Genomic DNA, 26,464 nt, shown 5'->3' with positions numbered 1-26,464 from the left:
CTCACCACCAGAGGGCAGCACGAGAGAGAGAACAAGGCAACAAAAGGAGGCGGCGAGTTGCCCCCGGCGAGGGAGAAAGTTGGGGCCGGCGGGCAGGACGCTGAAGCCTTGGGCGGTTTGGGGGCGCTGCTGCAGCCTGCACGCTCCTGTCTGAAGCCCGGGCCGGGGCCGCTCCCAGCGAGAGGACCCCAAGCCGCAGTGGGGCCGTCGCAGAGCCCGCACCTTTGCCCCCTGCGCTCTGCTGCAGACGGCACCCCCCTCCGGGTGCCGCCCGGGACAATGGCCATTGCTCGGGGCCACTCCGCGTCCGAAACTTCCACCCCCTCTCTTCCCCGCAAAGTTCAGAACTTTGCCGACGTCAGGGGCTCAGCAGCCAATGAGCGCTGGCCTGGATATTTTGGGAGGAGAGGGGGGAGGAGTGGCCCCCATGGTTCTGGTGTCTGCCTGGCCGCCTTGCGCGCAGTGAATGGGAAGGCGGCCGCCGCGGGAGCCGCGTCCAGTGCCTGCCGATCCCGGGGCTCTGCACAGCGGCCACCCCCAGCGAGGCTGGCCTGGCATGGGAGCGGCGAAGGTGCAGGAGCCAGGGACTGAGTAGCTGGGCCGCTGGAGCACTCTGAGATCTCCGCCGTCGCCTCCCTGAGCGGTTACCTGCCCTGCCAGGTTGGGCGATGCGGAGTGGGGCGGGCGCTGCTTGCCGAACCCCCTGATGGATGGTTAGCTCTGTTTACCTGAACTCCCTGCTCCTCTTTCATCTGCGGGCTCCTCTGCTGGAGCGCTGCTAAACCCCTCGCCTGCTGGTGCCGGTCTGATAACGCTGGGAAACCTGAAAGGCTAAAAGGCACCACGGATCATAACCCTCCCCCCAGATCTCCCCGGAAGATTGGCTGGTGCTCCAAGGACTCCAGGGGTGCGAGCGGAGATGCGGGGAGAAGTGGGCTCTCTTGGGCTGTGCTGAGAGCTCCTCGCAGCCCTTTGCCCTCTCTGTCGCTGGGGTTTCCCACCTCTGAGGACCGGCTGCCCCTGCATCCTTTTGCACCCTTTGGGGAAGGGATAAGGAGACCATGTTGCCCGGTGGGAGCCGTGCGTCCCTGTGGCTGGCAGTGATCCTGGGCTTCTGGAGCTCCGGGGCTTGGATGTCTGTTGGAGGGTGCCCCAATAAATGTACCTGCTCTGCTTCCAACGTGGATTGTCATGGGCTGGGACTGAAAACCGTGCCACGGGGCATTCCCAGGAATGCCGAGAGACTGTAAGTAACACACACTTAGGTTTCCAGAGTACTGTAGGCGCGCTCTTGGTGAGATTCCCTACAGCTGCATATCGGTGCAGACTCGGAGCCCGCACAATCCTAACAGCTTGAATAATCAAGCACAGATTCACGTTTACAGGGGAGAGGGGGAGGAACCTTTCGGAAGTTACAGCCGCTCTGATCCTGCTTCTATGCTAATCAAGCCTTGTGTGTCAGGTTCTTGTTTCTTGCAGTAACTTAAGTTTAAAATCTTACTGTTGTAGGTTTTGCAGTAACTAGTTTGTTAAGGGCTTCAAAAGTCTGGCCTTGGCACAGACACGGGTTACCACTGGAAACACTTCAGGAGATTTAACATATGATTAAAAATCTGGGTGCTTTCACCTTGAGACTAGTATTGATTCCTTCTTGCTTTGTTTCCCAGTACTGTGACTGCATTCCCATGGAAACATCAGCTGCCGGCAGAAATAAAGTAAAATGGATAATAGATTGTATTAAAACAATCTCTGGTTTCTGTCTTAAACTGACAGAGCAAGGCAATGTTACAGGGTAGCCTGTCACTTAGTCCTTAACTCCCCTTATGGTATATCCTAGATATTGCTGTGTGGTGGGGTATTTCAGACAGCATGAGCTACAATACCTGAGTGCAACAGGAGGAGTTAGGGGCCCTAATGCTTTCTACAGCTTTGTGACCATACACCATAAATGCACGCTTAATCTGCTATCTTGAGGCTAAAGTGTTTTTGTGAATGCCTCAGCTTTCTCAATCTCAAATTAACCCTTACTGGAATGCTGGAGATCCCTTGAAACGAAGTGGAATGTAACTCTGACACTGGTTACTACAGTGCATATGGCATATAGATATTTCACACAATATGTAATGGATATGTGTAGAACTGAACATTTGACAGAACGTCGTTGCAGCTCCATAGTTAGTTGCCAATGATAACCAAACTGAAGTGTAGTTCAGTTTTTTTTAACATTTGAAAAATTAGCTATCCCATACAAAATATACTTCAGTGGTTTGGAACTATTCTACAAACTACACAATTAGTTCAATGTAGGGACTGACTGCCCACCGTATTTCATTTTGGCTATTCATTTCAGTTTATTTAGTGAAAGCTCAGACCCTCAAAGTGTCTTACCTTTCTGGAACTAAAAAATAAGCAGATGAATTGTGACTAAGCAAAAAGTTCTCATGGGTTCAATTCTCAAAGGCTAAGTTTCAGCAAGGGTGAATTGTTAAGAAGGTCATTAATGCTTCCACAAATACAATTCATAATGGAAATATTAACAAGCCCTTTAATGATAGCTGTTCTGTTATCTTACAAACCACACAACTTCCCATCTTCCATACTTGGCAATCCAGCGATACTTTGCAATTTCACAGACAGACCATTTTAACACCAACTGAGCAAACGAATGTGAGTTTTTTTTTTAAAAAATGATTAACATCTATTGTTGCATAAAACTCTGATCTGGAACTTGAGACGCTGTTTAGCAGCGGCCTGGAAATCTAGAGAATAGAGTTCAACCTAGTAGCAGAGTACAGAGTCGACAACAGTAACACTAGGTCCATATATTACCCTAAATTCACATGCCCTGCACAACTCATAAACTTGGTGAGATGTGCATATTCTGTATGCAAGATTCAAGGGCTAGAAGCTGAAGTGAGTTAAATTTGGGCTAGAAATAAGGTGCAAATATTAACAATAAGGTATTTGACCTTTGGAACAACTTACTGGGGGCATGGTGAATTCACTATCACTTAAGACATCCAGTCTTGACTTAGACTTTTCTAAAATATATGTTCTAGCTCAGTCACAAGATGTGGGCTTAATGCAGGTATTACTGGGTGAAATTTAATGGCTTGTGCTATGCCAGAGGTCAGGCTAAATTACAATTGTCCCTTCTGGCCATAAATTCTATGAATCTATATGCATGTACAAGTGTTTAATGTACACTAAGTGGTTGTAATATCCAGTATAGATTATAAAACACTAAAGTTTTAATCCTTTACCACGAATGTACTCTCTTATAATAGACTCTTCAAGTTTTATCAGCCTAACTTACCTCAGAAATAAAAACTATTGAAGACCATTTTGCGGAAAATTAATCTTATTGGTGTAATACAGTATCTCAGATGATCTTTGTTATAATGTGTAAATGGAGAGCTTCTTAAGTTATTAATGTAGACTCTAAAATAGCAGGCTATTAACTTGCCAGTATTCACTCATGCATAGTATTAACTGATAGCTTGTGAAAGTAGCATACAGACTGCAGTGTAATAAGGTTTGAGGACTGTCTAGAAGATGTATATTAGTCTATATTTTTATTACCGCATCCTATCTTCCAGTACCCATTCTTTCGTCAATGTTTTATTCTCCTGATGCTGATAGTATCTTATGAACCATTTGCTGTTTTTGGAGTATCAGCTGAAGTATAACCTTTTCAAAATACTTTGTCTATTTTGAATCCTTATTTAAATTGGTATAGTAAACAAACTTTTTTTTCTTATGCAAGATTTGGTAATTACGCTAATTTACAAGAACATAAGAATGGCCATAAGCTTTGCATAATGGGTCAGCCCAATGGTCCATCTAGACCGGTATCCGGTCCCTGACCATACCAAGTGACAGATGCTTTAGAGAGAGTGAGCAGAACGGGAGCACTCTATCAAGTGAACTTGAAATTCACAGATGGAAATAAGGCCTTTTTTGGATATTCTCTGATATCCAAATTCATCAGACCAGGAACTCATTCCAGTGCCTTGTTTTTCCGACTATTAAATACATGCCTGTTTTCTGTTCACTTAGCCATAAATATTCTATGTATTCAATAATTGCTCAGGGCTTGAAATGTGCTGTTAGAATCTCACTATATCTTACAGCCACCTTAGGCAGTTACCCTCAATCTTAACTTTTCCTGTTTAAATTTCAGAGCCTACTAAGGGGTCCAATTGCCTGAAAAATGACAAGTGAAACTTGAATGGAGTGATTATATCACTCAGTTCTGTGTGCTCCATGGCAATCTGCTAATTCTGTGCGTGACGTTAGATTGTCTTGATTCGTAAAAACAATGAGGAGTCTGGTGGCACTTTAAAGACTAACAGATTTATTTGGGCATAAGCTTTGCATCTGAAGAAGTGGGTTTTTTACCCAGGAAAACTTATGCCCAAATAAATCTGTTAGTCTTTAAGGTGCCACCGGACTCCACATTGTTTTTGTGGATACAGACTAACATGGCTACCCCTCTGATTCTTGATTTCTAGTTTTCTACTCTTTTGCTTAATATACTGACTTCTGACTAGTAAAAAAAATGCTTAAATAGCCGTGAAATAATAGTGCTATCACCCAGGTCAGGAAGCAAATAGCTGTGGTTCGTAAGATACTTTGGCAAATGTTGTACTCGTGAGTTTCTTGACAGCTATTTGTACGCCACTGTACTTTACTCCGTATAAAGGGAAGTTTTCATCCTTTCTGCACCCAGGTAAGATATAGGCTGAAAATGCCAGTTGCAGCTTGTTTTTATTTGAAATTTGACAGTAGATCTAACAGCATCACTTAAAATACTTCCACACTTAGCTCTTAAAATTCTGGTTTTGCAAACCTTCCAGATTGTTTGGGCCAGTGCAGCCAGGCTAAATATTATTTTAATTTTGTTTTAAAATGAATCCAAATGAAAAATAAACTAAAAATGTAACATTAAGGAGACCGTGAGAAAAGCATTCCACCAAAGAAATAGGTGCTTTACACTTGTTCTTTAAAATTAACTAGCACAAATCTACCTTTATCAAGAGAAATGCAAAGTCATTAGATTTTTTTTTTTAGTATGATAGTCACTACTTTGACAGTTTTTTAATAATGTATGTGAAACTTATGCTTTATTTTTTTAATGTCTGGAAATTGCTTCTCTTGGAAAGAAAATTGGTGGTGGTAACTCTTTCCAAGAGCTGCAATCTGCAGAGCAACCAGTGGTCACCGAGATGATATAATCCTGAGGAAAATTGGACTAAACTTTTTACAATTTAATGTTCCATAGTAAATTGTAAAAAATTGCAGTATCAAATCTAGAGTATAAGCATGGCTGCATTTTACATAATGTCAGCACATTTTATGCTAGTCCCCTTCCCTTAAAGTCTTGTATACATTTAATTTATGCTAGCAGTGTTATATGCAAAGCTAAACAAACACAGCAGAGATTTCAGTGTAATGTATTCATGAAGCAAAGATATGGCTAAATGCAGAAGAAATGAATTGTAGTTGAAATGAAAATATTTGCCGTGAAGCACAGAGTAAACAGATGTTGTGTTTACCTTTTGTACTACGAAAGGAACCTGCAATTGTAATTCTCCTTCTACCCAAAACCTCAGACAAGAACAGGCAACAAAATAAAATGGACTCTAAAATAGATTTTTTTATTTTTTTTAAAGCTTTTTAACCGATGGTCCTTAAAGAAATTTTCTACATGAACAAGTATATCAGTAGCATAGGCAAAGCGTGGCTTGACATCTTTGTTTCTTGGCTTAAGTACATACTGGTAAATTACATATTTAAACAAACATTTAGTCTTTGCAGACTTGCATAACAAAATCCTGAAAAGTGAATGTAACCACATTACAAGCACCCTAAATAATGGAGAAAATTACTTGTTTAAAAATTTTATCAGCCTTTAGCAACTAGCTAAGCACTTTGATCAACTTCTGTAGAGAAGAGTCACTGTGTACAGAAAACAGTAAGTAGTGATATATGTGGCTCCGATGAAGGATTATTGACCTAAGCAAATATTGGTTATTTAGAAATTACATAGCACGTGTAAGGATGTACTTCACATTCAGCTTTTTGGATGTATCTTACTTTACCTAATATTCTATAGGACTATACTTGGTTAACTAACTGAGCTGGTATGCTGTAATCAGTTTCTGGAAGTGTTGTCATTTCCATGTACAATTTCACATTATATTCTATTTTTTTTCAGTGGAATCTTGACTGGCTGTGCCATGTTATGAAGAGGGAGATATTTCTGTAGTTAAAATCTTTAGTTATACAGATAAAATCATTCCCAAGGCCGATGCGTTTTGTGGCATGCTAGTATTCGCTTGTGAATATTGCTTTATTGGAAAATGCCTTTAGCTTCTCTGCTTGTTGGTTAAGTTATCTTTTATATAACATTCATGAAACCATCATATGATGATGATCTAAAAATTTGACTCTTGACATGCATTTGTGTAGGGAACGGACTTATCTTCTAATACTTATTTTTGGAAGTTGTTTGTAATCTAGTTACAGCATAACTTGTGATTTTGTTTGTGTAGTGCGTGTGAAGAGGGACTCCACTGCTATATCACTTTGGGATGCTGTGAGCTATTCAGGACAGACCATGTCAAACAGTTATGGTGTTGAATTTATTAATTTAATTAGAATGGAAACCTAGATCTGTAATGTAGACTTAACTCGTACAGCACTTTAAATCCATGATTTCAAAGCACATAACACTTAGTCAGTCACCCCAGTTTTACAGATCGGGAGGCTGAGGCTAGGGTGACCAGATACAGGTGTGAAAGATCGGGATACTCTTTTGGGGGGTAGTGGGGAAGAGGGATACAGTTGTGTATATAAGACAAAGCCCCTAATATGGGACTGATCCGATTATATCAGGATATCTGGTCACCCTAGCTGAGGCACATGTGCATTGACTAGTGCACGGTATCAAAGCCAGTCACTGGTCCCATTGAACCATATAATACCCTTCTACTCCAAATCTGAGGATGTTTAAGATTGAAAAGCGTAGCCAAAATTTACATAGAGCTCCAGATCTAGCTTCTGTTAGGTATGACGTTTGAGCACATGTGGTTCCTCAACAGTCAGTGTTTCCTCCTCCTCCTGTTAAATAGTAAGTTTTTTGGTGGCATATTACTATTCTGAATTGGTAGAGCAAAGTTTTTGTTTCACTTTCCATAGCAAGGCTAATCACTCTCCTACACTATGCTTGAGTAGCTGATTCAAGTATGTTGATATTTAGGAGCAATTTGGAAGTTTAGTCATCAGCATACTATGGAATTTTTTCATGTGGTCTGTGGTTTCTGTTGTATAAATATATTATTGTGGTGGTCTTGGCCTGAGTGAATGGAACTGCGAGGTTGCACTGGCTTGTAATACTTCTCAGGCTATTCAGCTTTGTTTGTCACATCACTTACTCCAAGCTCCTTTCTTCAATACTTCTGTATTGCTGCAGACCATTTTTTAAAATATATGCAAATATTTAAAATATATTGATTATCAGATTAACATTCTGACTTTCAAGAAGTCTTACCTCTGATGATAATTATTAACTTATGTATATACCAGTAGTGTACAAAAGCCTCAGTCAAGACCCATTGTACTAGGTCATTTGCCAGTAAGGGGAGACAGTTTGTGTTTAGAAGAGCCTGCTATTTAAAGTCCTGATCAAAAAACAAACAAACCTTTGCCTAATTTTACTCGCATGTCTTTGCCTTCCTAATTTAATGGAACTGCTCATGTGCATACAGTAAAGCATGTGCATGTTTGCTGGATCATGGTCTCACTATATTATAGTTGCTTATTGCCTGAACAATGGAAGGGGAAGGATGACGAAGGTAGCAACCACAATATCGGTTATGACGTGGTCTGGAAATGTGCACAACTTTTGCACTCTCTTGTCAGATGCTGAAACTTTAATGGTCTCCTTATGCCAACAGCAGATCAGAGATGGTCTGTCATCTTGGGTATCTCTGTTACAGGAGGATGGGTGAAAAGTTAACTTAGAAACAGTAGATAATAATAAAGTAGGGATAATACTTGTGGGCTTATATTATTTTTATTTCCTTCACCCCATCATGCTTTAAAGACCCTTTAGTCTTTTAAAGCTAAGCTCATACCAAAGACATTGCTGAAAGAAGTACAGCAAAAAAGGCCAAGAGGCTATCTTTGCAAAAAAAGCTATTCCGTCTTTTTTTTCCTTAGGCATATCCAATAATTTAAACAGTGCGTATGCTGCTTTTTTTAGCACTGGCTTGAGAAAATGAGGCTGAAGCAGAGCAGGCCACTGGTCTTCTCTGATGTGTATGCAAGGCATGCATTGCAAGCTCTAGGATTCAAAAAATGTGATCCAACTGGTGGCCCATGGGCCAGATCCAGCCCTTGGGACAATTCTGTCCGGCCCCTGAATGCGCATTGTAGAGCAAAATGGCGTCCTTTGCACAGCATGACCTTGCACGTGCAGTGCATGCAAGGTCATACTATGCAGAGGATGCCATTTTGGACCACCTAAGTCACGCAAGGGAGAATTGTGTGCTTCACTAAAAATGTCACAGCACCCCACTGAAGCAGGCTAAAGTTACCTGCTGAAGCCCTTTCAGACCTATTCTGACTGATGGCACTGACAAAAAAAAAAAAACAAAAAACTTTTTCCTAATGGCCTGGTTTCAAAATGAGTTTTAAAATATCTGCATTATCGCCAGTATCCATATGAAAATACCTACAGTAACTGGACATTGTACAAGGCAGGAAAAACTTGACTAGCATTTAAGTAATGTAAATAAGGATCCAGTCATTATTCAGTAGTTTGGTATTTGCTGTAACAACATTAATCACTATGGATTAATTTGAGCATCATATGGATATAGTCAGTAATTGTACAGGATTACCAGCATAATTTAGCTATTTAATGTACCATAATTTTCAAGCATTGATCATGGCATTGACACTGACATCCAACATTAGTATTTCTTGGATGACCCTTCTGGATGGCTAAAATATTCTGAGTTTGTCTACATGGCTTTGTCATTTGGACTTTCGGGGTATAAATTGCAGCGTGCATTAGCATTCAGTGCTTTAACTCCCCTGTGTGGACATTACAGGTGTGAACTAAAAGGTACCTAGTTTATGTTAATGTGGTACTCTTTAACAGGACAGCGTTAATGTGAACTAAGTGCTTTTAGCTGGCACCCCAGCATAGCCATGGGTATGTCAGAGAACAGCATACTAGTGCACACTGCAGATCACACCTTTCTAATCCAAGCTGTGGAGCTGTGTAGACATAACCTCAGGTTTCCAGATAGTGGCAGGGGAACGGGGACACCATATAAACCATGTAACAAAAGCCAGTAAACAGGAGTTTAACAGCTTAAGTCTTTGTATGGCAAATATCACACACTTTAGCTTATGAGCATGTTCCGGAGACTGAGTCAGGATGTGATGCCTCCTAGGAGCTGCTAGCTCAAGTGACCCAAGGTTTAGTTGTTCCAGGTCCCTTTACGTAGTTCCAGTTACCCAGAGTGCCTCATTTCCTTTGGCTGCCCGCTTTTGCACCTGGTCCTGGAAATGAACGGCAGCTGGGCTGGCCTAGGCCTAATGGCAGCCATTTCTCGTGAATAGGATATTTAAGAGGAATCCAGCTTCTCTCATTTCTGCATCAAGATGAGGAGAGGAAGCCACTGCTTAAGATCTTGGCTTTTCCCTGGGCTCACTGGATATACACACAGGCCTATAAAAAGGAAAACAAAATGCTTGTATGCAACTTAAATACATCAGGCTCTCCTTCTGGTCACAGCTGTACTGTTATCCAACTCTTCCCCGCCAATGCTGCTGTAACTTTCTAACAATATTTCTGGAAACCGGGATGTTCCATCCAGCTCTAGTTTTTCAACTTTGGCTGAACACAACACTGAACTTTTATTTAGCATTTAAAGTTCATGTAAATACCTAATTCCTTGTGCTTTGAAAATATTTAATTCTGAACTATTTTGACAAAACTGGAAAACTAATTCCAAGTTCTCAAAGCCCACCTGGAAAAGGGTGATTTTGTTTTTCCTGCCTGACTTCCTCTCTGTAATTCCACACCAACAAATGAGTTGCATAATCTAAATTCCTATTTTTCAGAGATTTGAGCTGCTTAACTCCAAGTTATGCAACTCTTTGCATCCTCCTCTAACATAATTCCATCCTGCTAACACCTCAGTTTGTAGACCACTTCCCTGCAGTTAAAAGGGATGGTTCTAGAATGCTCACCACAGTGCTGAGGTGAATAAGAGGAAAGATTTCTTTTTGCCTAAGCCTTGTTTTGAGGCTACAATCAGTCCCTCCCCACACCAAAACCACTGAAGTATCTAAAAATGTTGTCATATCACCAGACCTATGAAGCATCTGACAAAAGTGCCTCACAAATAGCCTAGCCTAAGTGGAAAAAATAGCCTCAGTTTCTCTTATTTGTTCATGCTCTCCAGTGGGCCTCAATTGGATGAGGTACTTGAGTTTGAGCTTCATCTACAGCTCTCTTTCTCTCTGAGGGGGCTGGAGAGATGTGCTTGTGATAGCCAACACTAATCATTTTAAGCCTCTTATGCTGCTCTTCAGCAATCCCCCCACTGGCTTTTCTTCTCTTTCTGAGACTGTTGCACGTCAGGGAGAGCAGGCAGTCTTATTCACCTCCATCTACAGTGAAAATAGCTTCAGCCCCCAGATCACTGCTACTTGAAGGCAAAAAAGACATTGAAGATGGCACAAGGAATTACTGAGTGTGCGTGGGTGTGAACGGTTGACAGTTCATGAAGATGCTGGTCTGGTGGTAGGATGGCCATGTAAGCCTCCTGAATAGACAGTAGAGGACTGCCCTATTTGCTTCTAATCACACTAGAGAAGATAGTAAGCTTCCCCCTCCTGCTCCCAACATATGAGTCAGCAGGGAGCTGAGGCTTTCATGGGTTGGGCTCAGGAGAGGAAGATAGAATGGGTATGGGGCTTGTTAGGGCCTTCAGAGGCATTATTTTTAGCAAATTTCAGACACTTGTCTTTTAAGTCCAAAAAGTCACAGCATTGCAAACTCTAGCTTTCAATATCTGGTTTAGAACTGTACTCCCTGAAGCTGGATGACTTGGAGATTCATTAGTTTACTCTAAGGGAAAAAGATGAGCCAGCTAGTTTTGTGGATGGACATTCATATAAACTTACATCAGACACTGAGCACTTTAACTAGAAAGTAACAAGTAACTAGTTAAAGCATGATGAAAGCAAAGTTATAGCTGAGTACTTGCACATACTGGTAACCACTGAGGGTGGATTGCCTTTTCCTGATCCCAGCCGCCTTCTTCCTGCCTCTTCCTCTCCGTTGCCATGGCTAGTAAGAAATTACTAATAAAACTGATTTTGTTGTGTTATATCACTGTACCTGTATAATCTATTAATATGTTGCCCTGTTAGGGTGACCAGATGTCCCGATTTTATAGGAACAGTCCCAATTTTGGGGGGCTTTGTCTTATATAGGTGCCTATTACCCCTCACCCCCGTCCTGATTTTTCACACTTGCTGACTGGTAACCCTATGCCCTGTACCTTTTCCTTAAGACATGAATGAGTAAAACACTGAGGGCTATAACAAGAATTTTTAATCGCACATTCACTCTTAAAGGCTTTATATGCTTTTAACTGAATGCACACTAATTAGTATGCAAAACCATCAGATTACATTTAAGTAATCTATCATCAATAGATAGCTGCCAACAGAACTGGATTAACATTGGGAAAACCTCTGATTTTTTTGAGCCCAGGTAGTTAATGATCAGCTTGTGGCTTGGCTGTTTTTAATGGCTTTTAGGGCTTACATGGGTATGACTTTCATGTTCCTGGAAAAACTGAGGTTGACATCACAAAATGGCTGCCACTGTTGACTATTTGGTGTGCTTGGTGTTGGTGTGTAGTCTCAAAAGCTAAAGAATAGGTGGGAAATTGTTCAAAAGTTAATTAAATATAGAATTCTCACTAAAAGTCATTAGGACTTGGATGCTTAACTCAAAACTAACTGCCTTGTTGTCTTTGAAAATCTCACCCTGAACTTGCATAGATGATACTACTCTGATCCCCTAGTCATAGTCTCTTTCTAGAACATATGCAGGACAAACTGAAGGAATTTAAATTACTGAGTGTACATATTATGAGTGTACATACTTTTCTAAGTAGAGAGCTTATGGCTTCAGGACTTTAGAACAGGCATGTTTCACCTGCAATAAATGAATAGTGAAAAATACAAAATGCTTTGCTTCCTCCAAAGGGTGAGTGATTCGCTAGGCCCACCGTGCTAGTTTCAGGAAATTCCTGTTCTGTGATGACCTTAGAGCAAGGCTGGAATAAAGAAGAGATGTTGTCACAAAGCACCAGGCCTGTAAGAAAAATTGTTGCAAATATATTTTGACTAATCCTTCTTAATGACACAAATATGTGGCAACTTTAGCACATAATCAAATCAGTGCATGTGGGACCTGAAAAACACATGGGACAATATTGATAAGAGAACTTCATTTTGAAGGGAGTTCCTGTGTCTTCATGTGTAGCTGACATGCCTAATGGAAGTTGTGCATTGTATATAATACTTAAATTGCAATATAGCAGTGACCTTGCTTTAGGAACTTTTATTAAATTGTCACTTTATTCATAAACTTAAATTATTATTATGTTGAAGGAGAGAGGTTTTGCTTTGAATCTTCTTGAAATGTCTGGATGCAATGTCTTTTGAAGTTATTCTCTTTTCTTCTCTTAAAAACTGGCCAGGGTACTCGCTCCATAGCAGTCCCCTGGTTAGTTAGCCATGTAAAATGGGCAGTCTGCTCAAACTGGGTTGGTTAGCTGTACTAAACAATGTTCTGGGTGGTGGAAGGAGATGTGTTCAGATTCCATCTAGTGCTCCTCAAAAGTGGTAGCTGCAGATTCGAGATAGTGGCGTAGTAAGTATTTCAAATGGAAAGCAGACTCTGGAGGACTGAGGGAGTCACATTTACATAAGATAATTGTATGCTGATGAGTGAAGAAACAGTAACAGAACACATTTTGTAGGAGATAGCTGTGGTATGTGTAGGGGGGTGGGGGAAAGGAAGAGAGGACAATTCCATAAGGAGGGGAGAAAGCAGGACCAAGTCATGGCAGTGAAGTGAGTCAGTTCTTGAAGTGCAGAACGGAAATCAGAGCCTTGTTTTTCTATAAATGGAAATGAGTGTTCAGAGAGGTGAGGTCCAAGAAGCAAAGACCATTGGGGAGGAAAGAGGGAGGGGGGTGGAAGTCCCTTGGATAAGAACACACAAGATTTTAACAGTGAGAAGGCCCCTCATTTTGAGCGGGTTTAAGTACATGGTGTTTTTTAAATTACTTCATGCCACAAGATAGAAAATGCTGTACTATATTTAGATAGTATTTATTCCAATGAGTTTTTGAATAACTGCCCATGTGCATTTATGAATTACTAGAAACCTTGCAAAATGTATGGCTCTTTGGGGTCTCACATTTCATGAAATAATTCCAAATTTTGGTGAGACTGCCATTACTTTTTAAATTAAACAAACAACAAAAAAATATTGCTTTCAATGAAGATTGCCCTGCAGTCCCTAAATGTAGAACAGCAGCTCAATGCAAAACAGTTTCATAAGCAAGAATGGTTACGATAACATGTCATGCCAAATGTGAGTGCAATTTAAGTAGCCTGTGGGAAACCAATCTTGTTTACAATAACTTCTGTTGCATGGTGGAATTTAAAGTTGACTTAATACACACAGAAGTGTGCTGTAAAATAGGTCAGATCAGCATCTTTCCATCAAGCAGCCAAACCAAAAATGGAGGGCAGAGGGAGTTCAAGGGAAGAAGCCACAGGAAAGACATTAGGATTCATGGGGATTTAACATTACTCTATGAATAACTGGCACAGTAGTAGAGAATTTTTCATCATTTCAGTTTACTTATTAAAACTCTTCAGTCATTACTCTGGACAGTTGTTTTCTAGCTGCTTGCTTTCTAGGAGGCATATCTCCATGTACTCCTAGAGATGAATGCAAGCGCTCTATGAAGAGTTCTAAGCCAACGTGTGGGTTAAAGTCAGGGAGTGCCAAGGCTCAGCCCTGAAGTTGACAGAAAGCGTCTTCATTTATTGATGATGGTTTCATATTGAAAAATGCCATACTGAACAGGCATTGCAACTACAACTAGTGAAATATTAGTCATCAGTATGAACCTTTTGTGTTAGAGCATAATTCACAAATGGATCCTGATTTCTTCACTGAGTTAAACTTAGGCACCCAATCGTTAATAATTTTGCTATGAAGGTTTAGAGGGAAGGATGAAATGGTGGCCCCATGGAACACAGCAATACATCTTTTGCTAAATTTTAAGGCAGTAGCTAAAGAAATGCTCTTCATAATTATACAATGGTCCAACACATCAAGGAACATAAAATGGCTTTACAGTTCTTCACAGAAAGCCTTTCTCTACCCATCCCATTCAGTCATGAACTTCACAAAAAGCATTGGTGTCTCATTTCCTGATGCATTAATTTCAAAGTTCTCATTCTCAAGGCTGTGCACCACTCCTCCACTGCTTGCCTCTACTCTGCTATTCTACCCTTCTAATCCTTTGAGTTCTGTCCCATCCTTTCTTGCTGGCTCTTCAAGTTGCTGATTCTCCTTTATGTTCCAAGCATCTTTCTGAGGTTCTTCAAGTCCCTGTTTAAATTCTACTGCTTTTGAGAAACCTTCCTATGTTAACCCCATATTTGATGTCACTAAATTGTTCAACACATTCTATTTAAGCTCTTGGGCACAGAAACCTTGTCCCCATTGTTGTGCTTGCAAACACACTTAACCTCACATCAATGTTTAACATATTCTAAGAAATCCTTGACACGGATTGGGAAGGATAAGCAATTCCTATTCATAATGAGTAGTAATGTAACCTTACCTTTAAATGACATATATGCTTTGAGGACTGGGGTGTGGGGTGCAGAGATATTATCTTAGAGAATTGAATCTTGACTTCAACTTACCTTCTTTATTCACTAACAAAGTATCCTTAAATGAAATTAATACAATACATGTGAGTGTATGTGAATTCACTTAGTCACTGGGGAAGTTAACGATGAAGTCTGTAAGTAAAAAGTGAAACAAGCATATAAGTGCATTTCACAGCTTACTAACATAATGCAGCAGATAGCTGGTGGAAGTGTTGCCTGTTTGAGCAAAGGTACTCGAATCTCTCACATTCCTGTCTGTACCATTGTTTGGGCGTCAATCCAGACATGTTGGATTGATGTAGTAACTACCTACATGTCCATGGAACCAGCTGGTGTATGTTGGATTTGGAAGAGAGGAGGGGGCTACCGTAGCCTACAGGGAGTATGTAATTGCTGTAGGAAATTAAGTAGCAGTGCTTAATTTAAAAAAGTACTCTGACTTCTGGAAAGAAATAGCATGTAGCTCTAAATGAAACAAAAAAATAAGCTCTTGTAAACACAACTGTAGAGTTCTATACGAGTTCCTCAGAGGAAAGAAAATGGTGCCTGAGCTAAAGTGGCACAGATCATTACAATCTCTTCTTTACTTTAGTTAACTTGTGCATCTGGGATTCTCCATATGAAGCTGTCTGTTTCTGCTATAGCCATAATGTTTCTGTATGTTCATTGTGCTTTGGTCTTAAATTTGCTGTTAAAGATTTCTTCCTTTGTACCTAGGAAATAGAATCCTAGAAAAGTGGGACTGAAAAAGACCTCAAAGTCATCAAGTCCAGCCCCTGGTGCTGAGGCAGAATCAAGTAAACCTAGACCATCTCGCACATTTGTCCAACCTATTCTTAAAAACTTCCAGTGATGTGGATTACACAACCTCCCCTGGAAGCCTATTCCAGAGCTTAACTACCCATATAGTTAGACAGTTTTTCCTGATATCTAATCTGAATCTCCCATGCTGCAGATTAAACCCATTACTATTTGTCCTAACTTCAGTGCACATGGAGAACAATTGATAATAGTCCTGTTCAAATATGTTATCAGGTCCCTCTTCAGTCTTCTTTTCTCAAGACTAAACATGCCTAGCTTTTTTAACCTTTCCTCATAGGTCAGGTTTTGTATACCTCTCATAATTTTTGTTGCTCTTCTCTGGACTATTTCCAATTCACATCTTTCCTGAAGCATGGAGCAATACTCCAGTTGAGGCCTCACCAGTGCTGAGTAGAGCTGGACCATTCTCTCCTTGTCTTACATACAACACTCCTGTTAATAGATCCCAGAATGGTATAAGCCTTTTTCACAACTGTATCACATTGTTGATTCATTTAATTTATGATCCACTTTCACTCCCCAGATCCTTTTCAGCAATAGTAAGCCCTAGACTATTATTCCCCAGTTTGTAGCTGTATGTCTGTTTTTTTCCTTCCTAAGTGAAGTACTCTGCATTTGTCTTTGTTGAATTCAGCTCAATTCTCCAATTAGTCAAGATCGTTTTGAATTCTAACCCTGTCTGATTTTACATTTTGTTACCTAGACATTTTTATTTGGCATACGGCAACACTGAGTTGATTAGATGCAAACTCAGGGGAGCGTGGGTGCAAGGTACATCACAGCTCCAAAGTTTCACATAAATCCTCCTATTATACATATTTATATATTTCATTGCATTTACTATACATTACATTACATACTTGTAATGCTTGGCTTGGCTTGGTTATCTTGTAGGGACCAGTTCTGGTATAGCATGCTCTGTTCACGTTTTATTTATGCTTGACCTACTCTTGATTTTTATATTTTTAATGTATTTGGTTTGTTGTTTTGTTTATAGTAAATGGTTTCCTGAGTGTTCTCCGTCTTATCTTAGCTGGCTCAGACATTTTGTCTTTTAGCCTACTGGCCTATTTGCTTATTTTAGTTAGCACAAACATTCTGTTTCCAGCCTGATCGTTCATTTACCTCCGTAATCCTATCTTCCAAAGAATGAGGCCGCCTGCCTCCTCCCCTACCCCCCATATTTAATTACTCATATTAGGTCAAGACTACCTACATACCACTGCCTTTGTTTTTCATTTCTGCTGTTAGTTGGGCAATGGACACCAATTGTTCTTTTTTTTTTTTCTTTGTACAGAATTAGTGGTATGGACAAGGGAGGTGTAGATGCAAACAGAATGGTTACCAATGACTCCCATTTGGGATGTTTGTCACAGCCTCTCTCTCAATCTCCTTCATCTACATGCTTGGGCATAGGGCATGGCTCTCAATCTGAGTCAGAGCGGTGAGGTTTAGACAAAATCCATTTAGGCTTTCCTGGCATGGTATTGTCCCCACCAAAAAGTTTGTGGTATTTCAGAGCACATACTGTGTTCCCGAGTTGTACCACCTCCTTCACTTCCTTTGTAATGACTAATTGGGTCCAACCTTCCTTCCTTGTGGTTAGGTTTATTTGTGCTGAGCACTCCTAGAACCATCTGTGCTTCATTCATTTACAGCAGACTGTTTACTTCATCTTCTCCTTGCGTGGCCATTTTCATACTGGGATAATGCTATTGATAGGTCTTATTTTTTTATTGTATTCATACTGTTAACCTACACTATTGTTTTTAGGATTCCCTATCCATCTAGGTATAGCAAATGTAATTGGCATAGTTGAATTATTAATTCATGGGTGCTCAAGGTCCAGGACTTTCTAGTCTTGCAAATTTTTCTTCTTAACATTCTTAATTCTCTTTTCTACTAGTGTAGTCCAGATAAGCGTGCTGTTTAATAATCTTGACCATTTCCCCTGCGCTATTTCTTCTATTTCCTGTATTAGGTGTATAGCAAGTTTGGTAGCATACATACTGCACGAAATTGCCTAAAAACATTGTTTAATGAACTAATTACAACATTTACAGATATATTCATTCATTGTAAAGTTTGCTCAATGGAATGCACATTATTAAGGCTGTGTTTTAGTCACGGGTATTTTTAGTAAAAATCAGGGACAGGTCACGGGCAGTAAACAAAAATTCATGGCCCTCGAGCTGTCCATGACTTGTACTATATACCCCTGACTAAATCTTGGGGAGTGGGTAGCCTGGAGGGCACCGCAGGTGCTGGGGGTTGGCCCGGGGGAGTGCTGGGTGTGGGGGCGGTGCCTGGCTCTGCACCTCCCCGGAAGTGGGACATCCCTCAGCTCCTAGGCAAAGGTGTGGCCACGCAGTTCTGCGCACTACCTCCTCCCTGAGCACCGGCTCTGCAGCTCCCATTGGCCTGGAACTCCGGCCAATGGGAGCTGTGGGGGTGGTGCCTGGAGGTGAAGACAGCCCACACAGCTCCCTAGCTGCACCTCCCCCTAAGAGCCGAGGGATGTCGCCGCTTCCAGGGAGCCCCTCCAAGGTAAGTGCCACCCAGAGCCCTCACCCCTTCCCCAGCCCTGAGCTCCCCACCCAAACTCCTGCTGTTGCTGCTGGGGGGCGAGGGGTGAGTGGGGCAAGACTGCCCCAGCAGTGGCCGGTGTGGCTGGCCCAGGGACCATCTGAGCTGTTCAGGCAGCCCCTGGGCCAGCCACATCAGCTGCTGCAGAAGTCACGGAGGTCACAGAAAGTCACGGAATCCTCCTGTGGCAAACTAACAGCCTTACATATTATTAATAGTTAATACCTTTTGCTGCAAGGTTAAAGTACTAATTTCTCCTTTTTTCAATGGCTTGACCAACTGTATGAGTTAGTGAGTTAATTTTAAGGTTTAATTTTTTAATGTTTGCATTAAAAATGTTTTTTAACCCTTAAAAATATTTGTAGGCCTACTTACAGGTGTCATCCATAAATCTGGTAAGAGTACTCTCCACTCCGTTATCCAAGTCATTAAGGAAAATGTTGAATAGTACCAGGCGTGGGACTCCACTAGATATGTGCTCACAGTTTGACAGCAACCATTGATAACTACGCTTTGAGGATGGTTTAACAGTCAGATGTACACCCACGTTATAGTAAATTCATTTTGACTGCATTTCCCTAATTTGCTTATGAGAATGTCATGTGGTACTGTGTCAAAAGCCTAACTAAAATTAAGATATGTCATGTCTGCTGTTCCCTCCCACCCCCATCCACTAGGCCAGTAACCCTGTCAAAGAACGAAATTAAGTTAGTCTGTCTGTGCTCTGCCTTATAACCGTATTATCCTCTAGATGCTTGCAAATTGTTTGTTTAATAACTTGTTCCAGTATCTGTCCAGGTATTAAAATTAGGCCAGCTGACTGATATATAATTCCCCAGATTCTCTTTGTTCCCCTCTTTAAATATATGTACTATGTTTGCCTTTTTACAGTTCTCTGGGACCTCACCAGTCCTCCATGAGTTCTCAAAGATAATAGCGAACGATTCCAAGATTGCTTCAGTTAGTTCCTTAAATATTCTAGGATGAATTTTTCAGGCCCTACCGACTTGCATCTAATTCAGGGGATCTCAACTTTCATTGCCACTGTGACCCCCTTCTGACAACAAAAAATTACTACACGACCGCAAGAGGGGGGACTGAAGCCTGAACCCTGCTGCCCCGCGTGGGGTGGGGGAACAAAGTTGGAGCTCCACTGCCCTGCGTGGGGGACCAGGGACTTACTCCCTAGAGCAGAGGTTCTCAAACTGTGGGTCAGGACCCCAAAGTGGGTTGTGACCTAATTTTAATGGGGTCGCCAGGGCTGGCTTAGACTTGCTGGGGCCCAGGGCCGAAGTCCGAGCCCAGGCAGCCTGTAATCTGAACCCTGCCCCCCACAAGGGATCAACTAATTTTCTTGAATTGAAGCCTTAAATTGTGTGGCAGTATGATGGAGCCACTAGAAAATTGCTGTAAATTATAAACAGAATTGGTGTATTTCACCCCATGTTGCAGTGCAGTGCACGGCTCCTTCATTTGCTCAGACTGTGAGTGAGTCCTTCCAATGCAGTTAATCACCAGATTACATGTAACATGTTAAATGGGGTATATCAGTATAGTTTTATCATTATGTAGTAGAGTTAACTATTACAGATCAGCGATGTCCATTTCTGAAGAAAACTATGTAGTCCTAGTCAAACAGGGGATGGATCACTTGATGATTGCCTATTCTGTTCATTCTCTCTGAAGCACCTGGCAGTGGCCACTGTCAGAAGACTGGATACTGGGATGGAGGGACCATTGATCTGATGCGATATGGCCATTCTTATGTTCTTATATTATACTTGTTTAAACAAATTGTATCCTTATTTACTCTCGTGAAATACATAGGCAGCTAAAAAAGTGCCTGACAAACTTTGTCACGTGAGAGGGGGACAGAGCGTGGGTTTAGCAGTTTGTGTGACCCTGGGTGCACAAATTCACTGTTGTGAATGGGTGATGTAAGGCCTTTGCTGATTAACCAGACCCAATATTTTTAGGTTTTTGGACAGAACCATGATTTTGGACTAGAATGCAAGGCAAATCTGGTAACTTCCATGAATAGTAAGAGGAATAAATCTGTATTTAACTGCTATTATTAAGCCTTGAATAAAAAGGGCAGCACAGCTCTGCCATATGTTGTCACTTGTGATACAAAAGACCAGTTATGTCAGCTAGCTACTGTCAGCAGTGCGTACAGAAAAAAATTATAACCAGGAAATAAAGGGTCGTGATGCAATCCAAAGTTTCAGGTAATAGACTGGTTTCAGAGTAACAGCCGTGTTAGTCTGTATTCGCAAAAAGAAAAGGAAAAGGAGTCCTTGTGGCACCTTGTGGGACCACAAGGACTCCTTTTCTTTTTAGGTAATAGACTGTTGCCAAACTCAAGTGTTCAAAACACATGAGTAAGGTTCCCATAAGTGAGTCACTTAAATTTTAAGATTAAAAAAATAACAGTTTGGGGTTTATTTACTTTCTGGTTTCTGAGCCTGTAGGATATGCTTTTGTCATATTTTCAAGCTTTTCTACTTCACCATAAAGGGGCTAATACCTTTTTATTTTGAAATGGAAGTTGAGAGTTTCATGAAATAACAATATTTGGGAGATAGGGCTTTAAGAAAAGCACCCGATATCATGAGGCTCAGGATTAAATTACAAGAGTTGGCAACACTTGGTGACAGTAAATTCTAAGTACAGAGTACTTAAATAATGTGGTGAATCCCCTGAGTATGAATCCTTTGCTGCTCCTCTGGCAGCTGATTGGAGGGTAATAAATTAGCTAAAATCAGCAGGTTCTGTGATGCTTGGATTGGGATGGCGGGAGATATGGGATGGGGGAGCTGGAAGGAAGAAGCCTGTTGCTAGCGGTGGGCACTGAGTGAGCTAGGCTTCTGGAGCTGCCTTGGTGCATTTGAATCTATCTTGGTTTCAGATCAACAGGCCTCACTTACATAGTGTGAAGTTCTAAAAAGCACACCATTATAGCTGGCTCTGACATGAAATTCCTCCTATGGAAACTGTCTTGTAAAACCCACATTTTCCTACGGTTTGGGTGAGGGGCAGTAATTTCTTAATAGAAAGCAAAGATTTTTGTATTGCCTATTGGTTGTTTTGTAGAAACCTAAGGTGAGCAATCTGAAATCTGTTGGCTTCATGTTACTCTTTTAGAAGAAGCCAAGCTGATAATGATAGTGTAAAACTGATGATATAACACTCATATAGTCTGAGCAGCTAACGGTAGAGTTTCCAGGACAACTTGTAGAAGGGAGTTTGGAGGCTTTGCTTTTATAGGTGCAATTTCATCTCAGAAACAAAGATGGACAGTCATCAGTTATTGTGATGCACCCAATATGCCATGTTCTCCCTCCTGCCTGAAGAAAGAGGGGGCTTCATTTGCAAGCTGATAGTTCTCATGGAAGAGAAGGTTCATGGTCTTGAGTAACAGCTGGCCCCCTTGTGTAGGATTTCCTGGATACCTAGGTCCGATCAGTACCACAACAGGTGCTGCAGAGGGAGACAATGGAGTTAAGTGACAAGAGGAGACAAAGAAACAAGGAAGACTGGAAATTTGTCACCACCAGAAGTAGGAGAACCGAAAGGGTATCTTCAGGCTGGTAGTGTAGAATTGCTATTAGGTACTGAGTGAGATATTTGAAGATAACAATGTGCAAGAAGAAACCAGAGGAAAGGATTGAGAACTGCAGCTTAGCTTAATTCAGATGGATGTCGGAAGCCCAAGAGAGCATCAACAACTGCCCAAAGGGGAGACAGTCCTCACTGGGGATGCCATGCTAAGAAGAATGGACAGGACATTTTGCAAGGGGCAGAAGGATAGCATGACAGTTTTCTGCCTTCCAGGAGTGAAGACTCAGGATGTCACCGCAAGAATAAACAAGGTTCTGATGTCAGCAGGAGAGGCTTCTTTGGTGGTCTGCATTGGCACCATTGACACCACAGTAGAGATCATTCCACAGAGACTTCAGGGGACTGAGAAAGGAACGGAAGGAGAGGAATATCCTGACAATCTTCTGTCCCTTGCACAAGAGAAGAAAGAAGGCAGAAGTAAGATATTGGAGATGAATGGTTGGTTAAGTAAGTGGTGTAAGGGGGGCAGATTTTAGTGTTGTGGAACACTGAGACACCTACTGTGCAGAGAGGTTGTTGTATGGTTCCGATTACCTCAATCTCAGTAGCACAGGTACTATTTTCAATGATTGGCTACGGTAGTCAGGAGGGTTGTAAAGTAACCATGAAGGGGGAGGGTGATAACAGGATAATCATGGTACAAACAGACAAATATGTAAACCATCTTCATGGTGTCACACATGACAGATCCAAGGGCTAAGGGACATATAGAACACACATTTAATTGTTGTTTATTCATGCTATGAGCCTAAGTAATAAACAAGAGGATGGTTATGTGTGAAAGAAACATGATATGGTTGGTATTATTAACACTTGGTGGGATGACTCTCATAAATTATGTCTAGAACAATAAAATTGATGGCTTGAAGTTGTTCTGTAAGGATAGAATGGGAAAAGGGGAAAAGCAATGGTCTTCTACAACAAAGACGCACGTTACCTGTTAGTCATAGTTCAGAACTGCAGGACCTTGAATGCTTATGGATTAATATTCTACCGAGTAAAGCTAAAGTAGTAGAACTGGGGGCAGCTGTTACAGACCACCTACTCTCACTAGAGAGCAGGATGAACTGCTCCTTAACCATCCGTAAGTATTATGTGGGAAGAAAATATTGTTATCATGGGTGACTTGAACATGGGGGACACTTGCTGGACATTGCATGCAGCCAGTAACAAAACTTCCTTAGAGTTTCTAAAAATAATAGATGATGATTTCTTAATACAAGTCCTGCACTCGGCACAGGATAACTCAATAATGGTCCTCACTCTGATTGACAGAGAAGAGTGAATTGCTGACCTAAACATTATCAGTTGTCTAGATACCAGTGATCATGATCTGGCTACATTTTATTTTGTGCAAATGGAATATGGCACCAGCTAATATGTAAGATGTGTATTTGGAACTTTAAAAGGGCCAATTTTCCAAAGCTTAAAGCAATTGTTGGCATAACTGTCCGGGAACAAAAATTTAAAGTGGGATGTGTTATTGAAGGTCGGTAATTGTTTGAAGGCACTAGAGAAATGCCAAGTGCTTTATGATGATGAAAAATTAAGCCTCGTAACACACCTGCGAAGTAGGGAAAGTAATGAGATTCTCCCGTAACAGACAGGCAAAAAGTCACAAAGTTAAGCCACAGTATCACAAGAGCTGTATACCTGTGTGACATTGGAACTGTGGCATATCCAGGAATAGAACCCAGATATTTTGCCTCCCTCCTTCCTCAGCGTCAGAAATGAAACATTGTCCTTCCTGCAAATCGAGCTGATGCCATTAATGGTTCTTTACAATATGGTGTTCAAAAAGCTATTGAACAGAAGAGGAGGGCTTTAAATACCTAGATATAGAGATACAATATAGTTAATTATTTTACTGCAGCTGGATTTTAAAAGGGCCTAAATAATGTGATGAATAACATAGTTTTGCATCTTGAGGTAGAACTACTTGCACCTTTATTTTTTAAGGATCAAGCTCATTGCTACAGGGATCAGGGAAGAAATTCCCTCCAATGTATGGTACAGCACTAAACTGCAGACCAAAATCTTAATTGGGGAAGTAGGTTGGGGGTAAGCTGATGAAGCTTCAGGAATCGGACACTGTAGGAGATATGATGCTAGACTTAATGAACCAATGGTCTGATCTGGTGTGTCAATATCAGAGTGAAATAACTTAAATCCAAATATTTGAATGAGTTGCTCGCCTCCTAGGTAACAAACCTTTGTTAGTTCATGCTTGAAAATGTAGTTTGTCATGTAAGACTAGAGGCAGATTGCAGCCTATATCCATTAAAGACAAAGCAGGTCAGCAGCAGAGGCTTCAGGTAACAGGTAAAATAAAATTATGTGGTGCAGCATGAGAATGGTACTATTCTAATCACCAAAACATTCATAGGGAGGGACAGACGGTATTAGAGTTTGAACTGGTTTATTGAAGACTCTCTTGCATCAAACTCCACAAATCGTTCCCATGAAATACAGTGCAGAGATGCTGACCACTTTGTGCTACTAAATATTCTGCTTTCACAGGCAGGTAACTTACAATTTGTTAGTCTGCCTTCTAAAATCCCACGGATACCACTGTTTAGGTGCTGTATGTTTGAGTTGATGGTTACCTTGTGGAGCAGGTGGAGGAAAGAAGCAAAACAGGAGAAATTTAAAGTGATTATTCAGTTGTCATTCCAGCAGGTGGTTTGAATCAGCAAACTCTGTAGTAATTCACTGATAAACAATACAACCTTTGTTCCCAAGAATGTGAGTTGCTTGAGTTATTTGAGGAAGTAGCCTAATGCACAATACCAGTAACTCTTTGTTAACGAATCAATGTTCAGCTACTTTGGTAAATTCGAGAAGGGCAGTTGTCCAGCTGATGTTGCCTTTCCAGTAAATACATTCTGCCAATTCTCTAGTGAATGGATTAGAATGTTGCACTGTGGTGTACATGGATTTCAGCAGTGACTCTCAAACTTGCCTTAGCCTTCCTGTGACTGAACAGGTGTGCCCTGTGTAGGCCTGATTAGGGGGTCAAGAGATCTAGAAGGAGACTTAGAATTCAGGAAGTAAGGAAAAGACAGGCCAGAAGCAGGAAGGCCTGGCTGAAGGGATGTTGAGACACTGGAACTAGAGGAAGGCACAGGGAATACCACAGTGTCCTGTATAAGGGGCAGGAAAGTGGGAGACAGTTGAAGTGGAAGGAAGCCAACAGCCTGCAGAATGGCAGAGGAGTTGCTTCCTGCTAATCTCTGAGTGTTGAGGTGAAGAAAGGTGCAGAAAAGTGTCCTCTCGCCACTGTTCTATTTGTGGCAGGGAGATGGGAAAGAACTCAGATGGGATGTGGTAATGAGCCCAGGGTTGGCAGACATTACATACATATATAAGAATGGATCGGACCATACTGAATCAGACCATTGGTCCATCTAGCACAGTATCCTGTCTTCCAACAGTGGCCAATGCCAGCAGATCAGGGCAATTATCAAGTGAGCCATCCCCTGTCATGCAATCCCAGTTTATTTCCTTCTTGCTTGAATTAGCTCATTAAACTCATTCTTTGCATTATTGATTCAATGGGTCCTTTGAACAGAGGTAAGCCCAGGAGCCCTCCATTTTGAGGAAAGACTGGGGACTGAAGAAGAATCAAGAGTGTTAAAAGGTGTCAGAGCCAGCGGGGTTTTGAGTTCCAATATGTGACTTTAGTTTATGCCTTTGAGACTTGTATAATAATTACCCTGTGACAAGGGAGTTCTAAGCTTCAGTGCTGGAAAAATACTCTTGAGGAGCCTTGAGAAGGAGGAACCGAGGATGGGATGCCTGCGGGGCCACCCCAGGCCAGGAGGCGGTGCTCCAAGATAGTGACCCTCTGACTAAGTTACTGGCACTTAGTTGTTCTCAAACTCTCTGTGTGCTTTCTTTACACCTTTGGTGGAAACCTGACCCTCTTTAAAGTCAATGGCAAAACTGCCATTTGTTTGGGATTTTCACCCTTTGTGTTTTCATGTCCTGAGAGATTAGACTATTTTTGTGTTGTATATTTTAGTTTATTATCACAGCTTCTCAAAGTGTAAAGAAACAGACCAATAAAGAGGTAACTTGCTTCCTTCCAGGAAAAGTTTACTTAAATGGCCATTATAGAACTCAGGGTGCTTAATGCTGAGAGGTACAATCAATCACAAACATGAAGTAACAGGGGCTCAGAAATGGTGTTCATGTTCAGTTTTTTTAAAACAGCAACTGCATTGGCTATGCTGAGTAGTCCAAGGAAGTTTTCCAAAAGGAGGAGTAAAATGTGCTACTAAAGGATGGTATTATAAATGCACTAATTGTAGGGATGGCCTAGCTAGTTAAGGGCTCCTGATATGAATGTAGAGAAGACACAAATCTAATCTCATGGCTACCAGACAATGTCTTAGAAATGTAAATGGCA

At 41.3% G+C, this 26,464-nt stretch overlaps 1 protein-coding gene across 1 annotated transcript in view; it reads left to right on the top strand.

Moving 5' to 3' along the window:
- Nucleotides 1–1,061: 1,061 nt before the first annotated feature.
- SLIT3 (slit guidance ligand 3) overlaps nucleotides 1,062–26,464 on the top strand; it is a 796,928-nt gene continuing 771,525 nt past the window's right edge. The window contains exon 1 of the mRNA XM_077823869.1: nucleotides 1,062–1,246. Within this exon, the coding sequence (XP_077679995.1) occupies nucleotides 1,062–1,246 (185 nt within the window). The remainder of the gene's footprint in view (nucleotides 1,247–26,464) is intronic.

The sequence above is a fragment of the Eretmochelys imbricata genome, chromosome 8 (genome assembly GCF_965152235.1).
Source record: "Eretmochelys imbricata isolate rEreImb1 chromosome 8, rEreImb1.hap1, whole genome shotgun sequence".
In the NCBI taxonomy this organism is placed as follows: Eukaryota; Metazoa; Chordata; order Testudines; family Cheloniidae; genus Eretmochelys; species Eretmochelys imbricata.
This window is presented reverse-complemented; position numbering and strand designations above follow the sequence as displayed.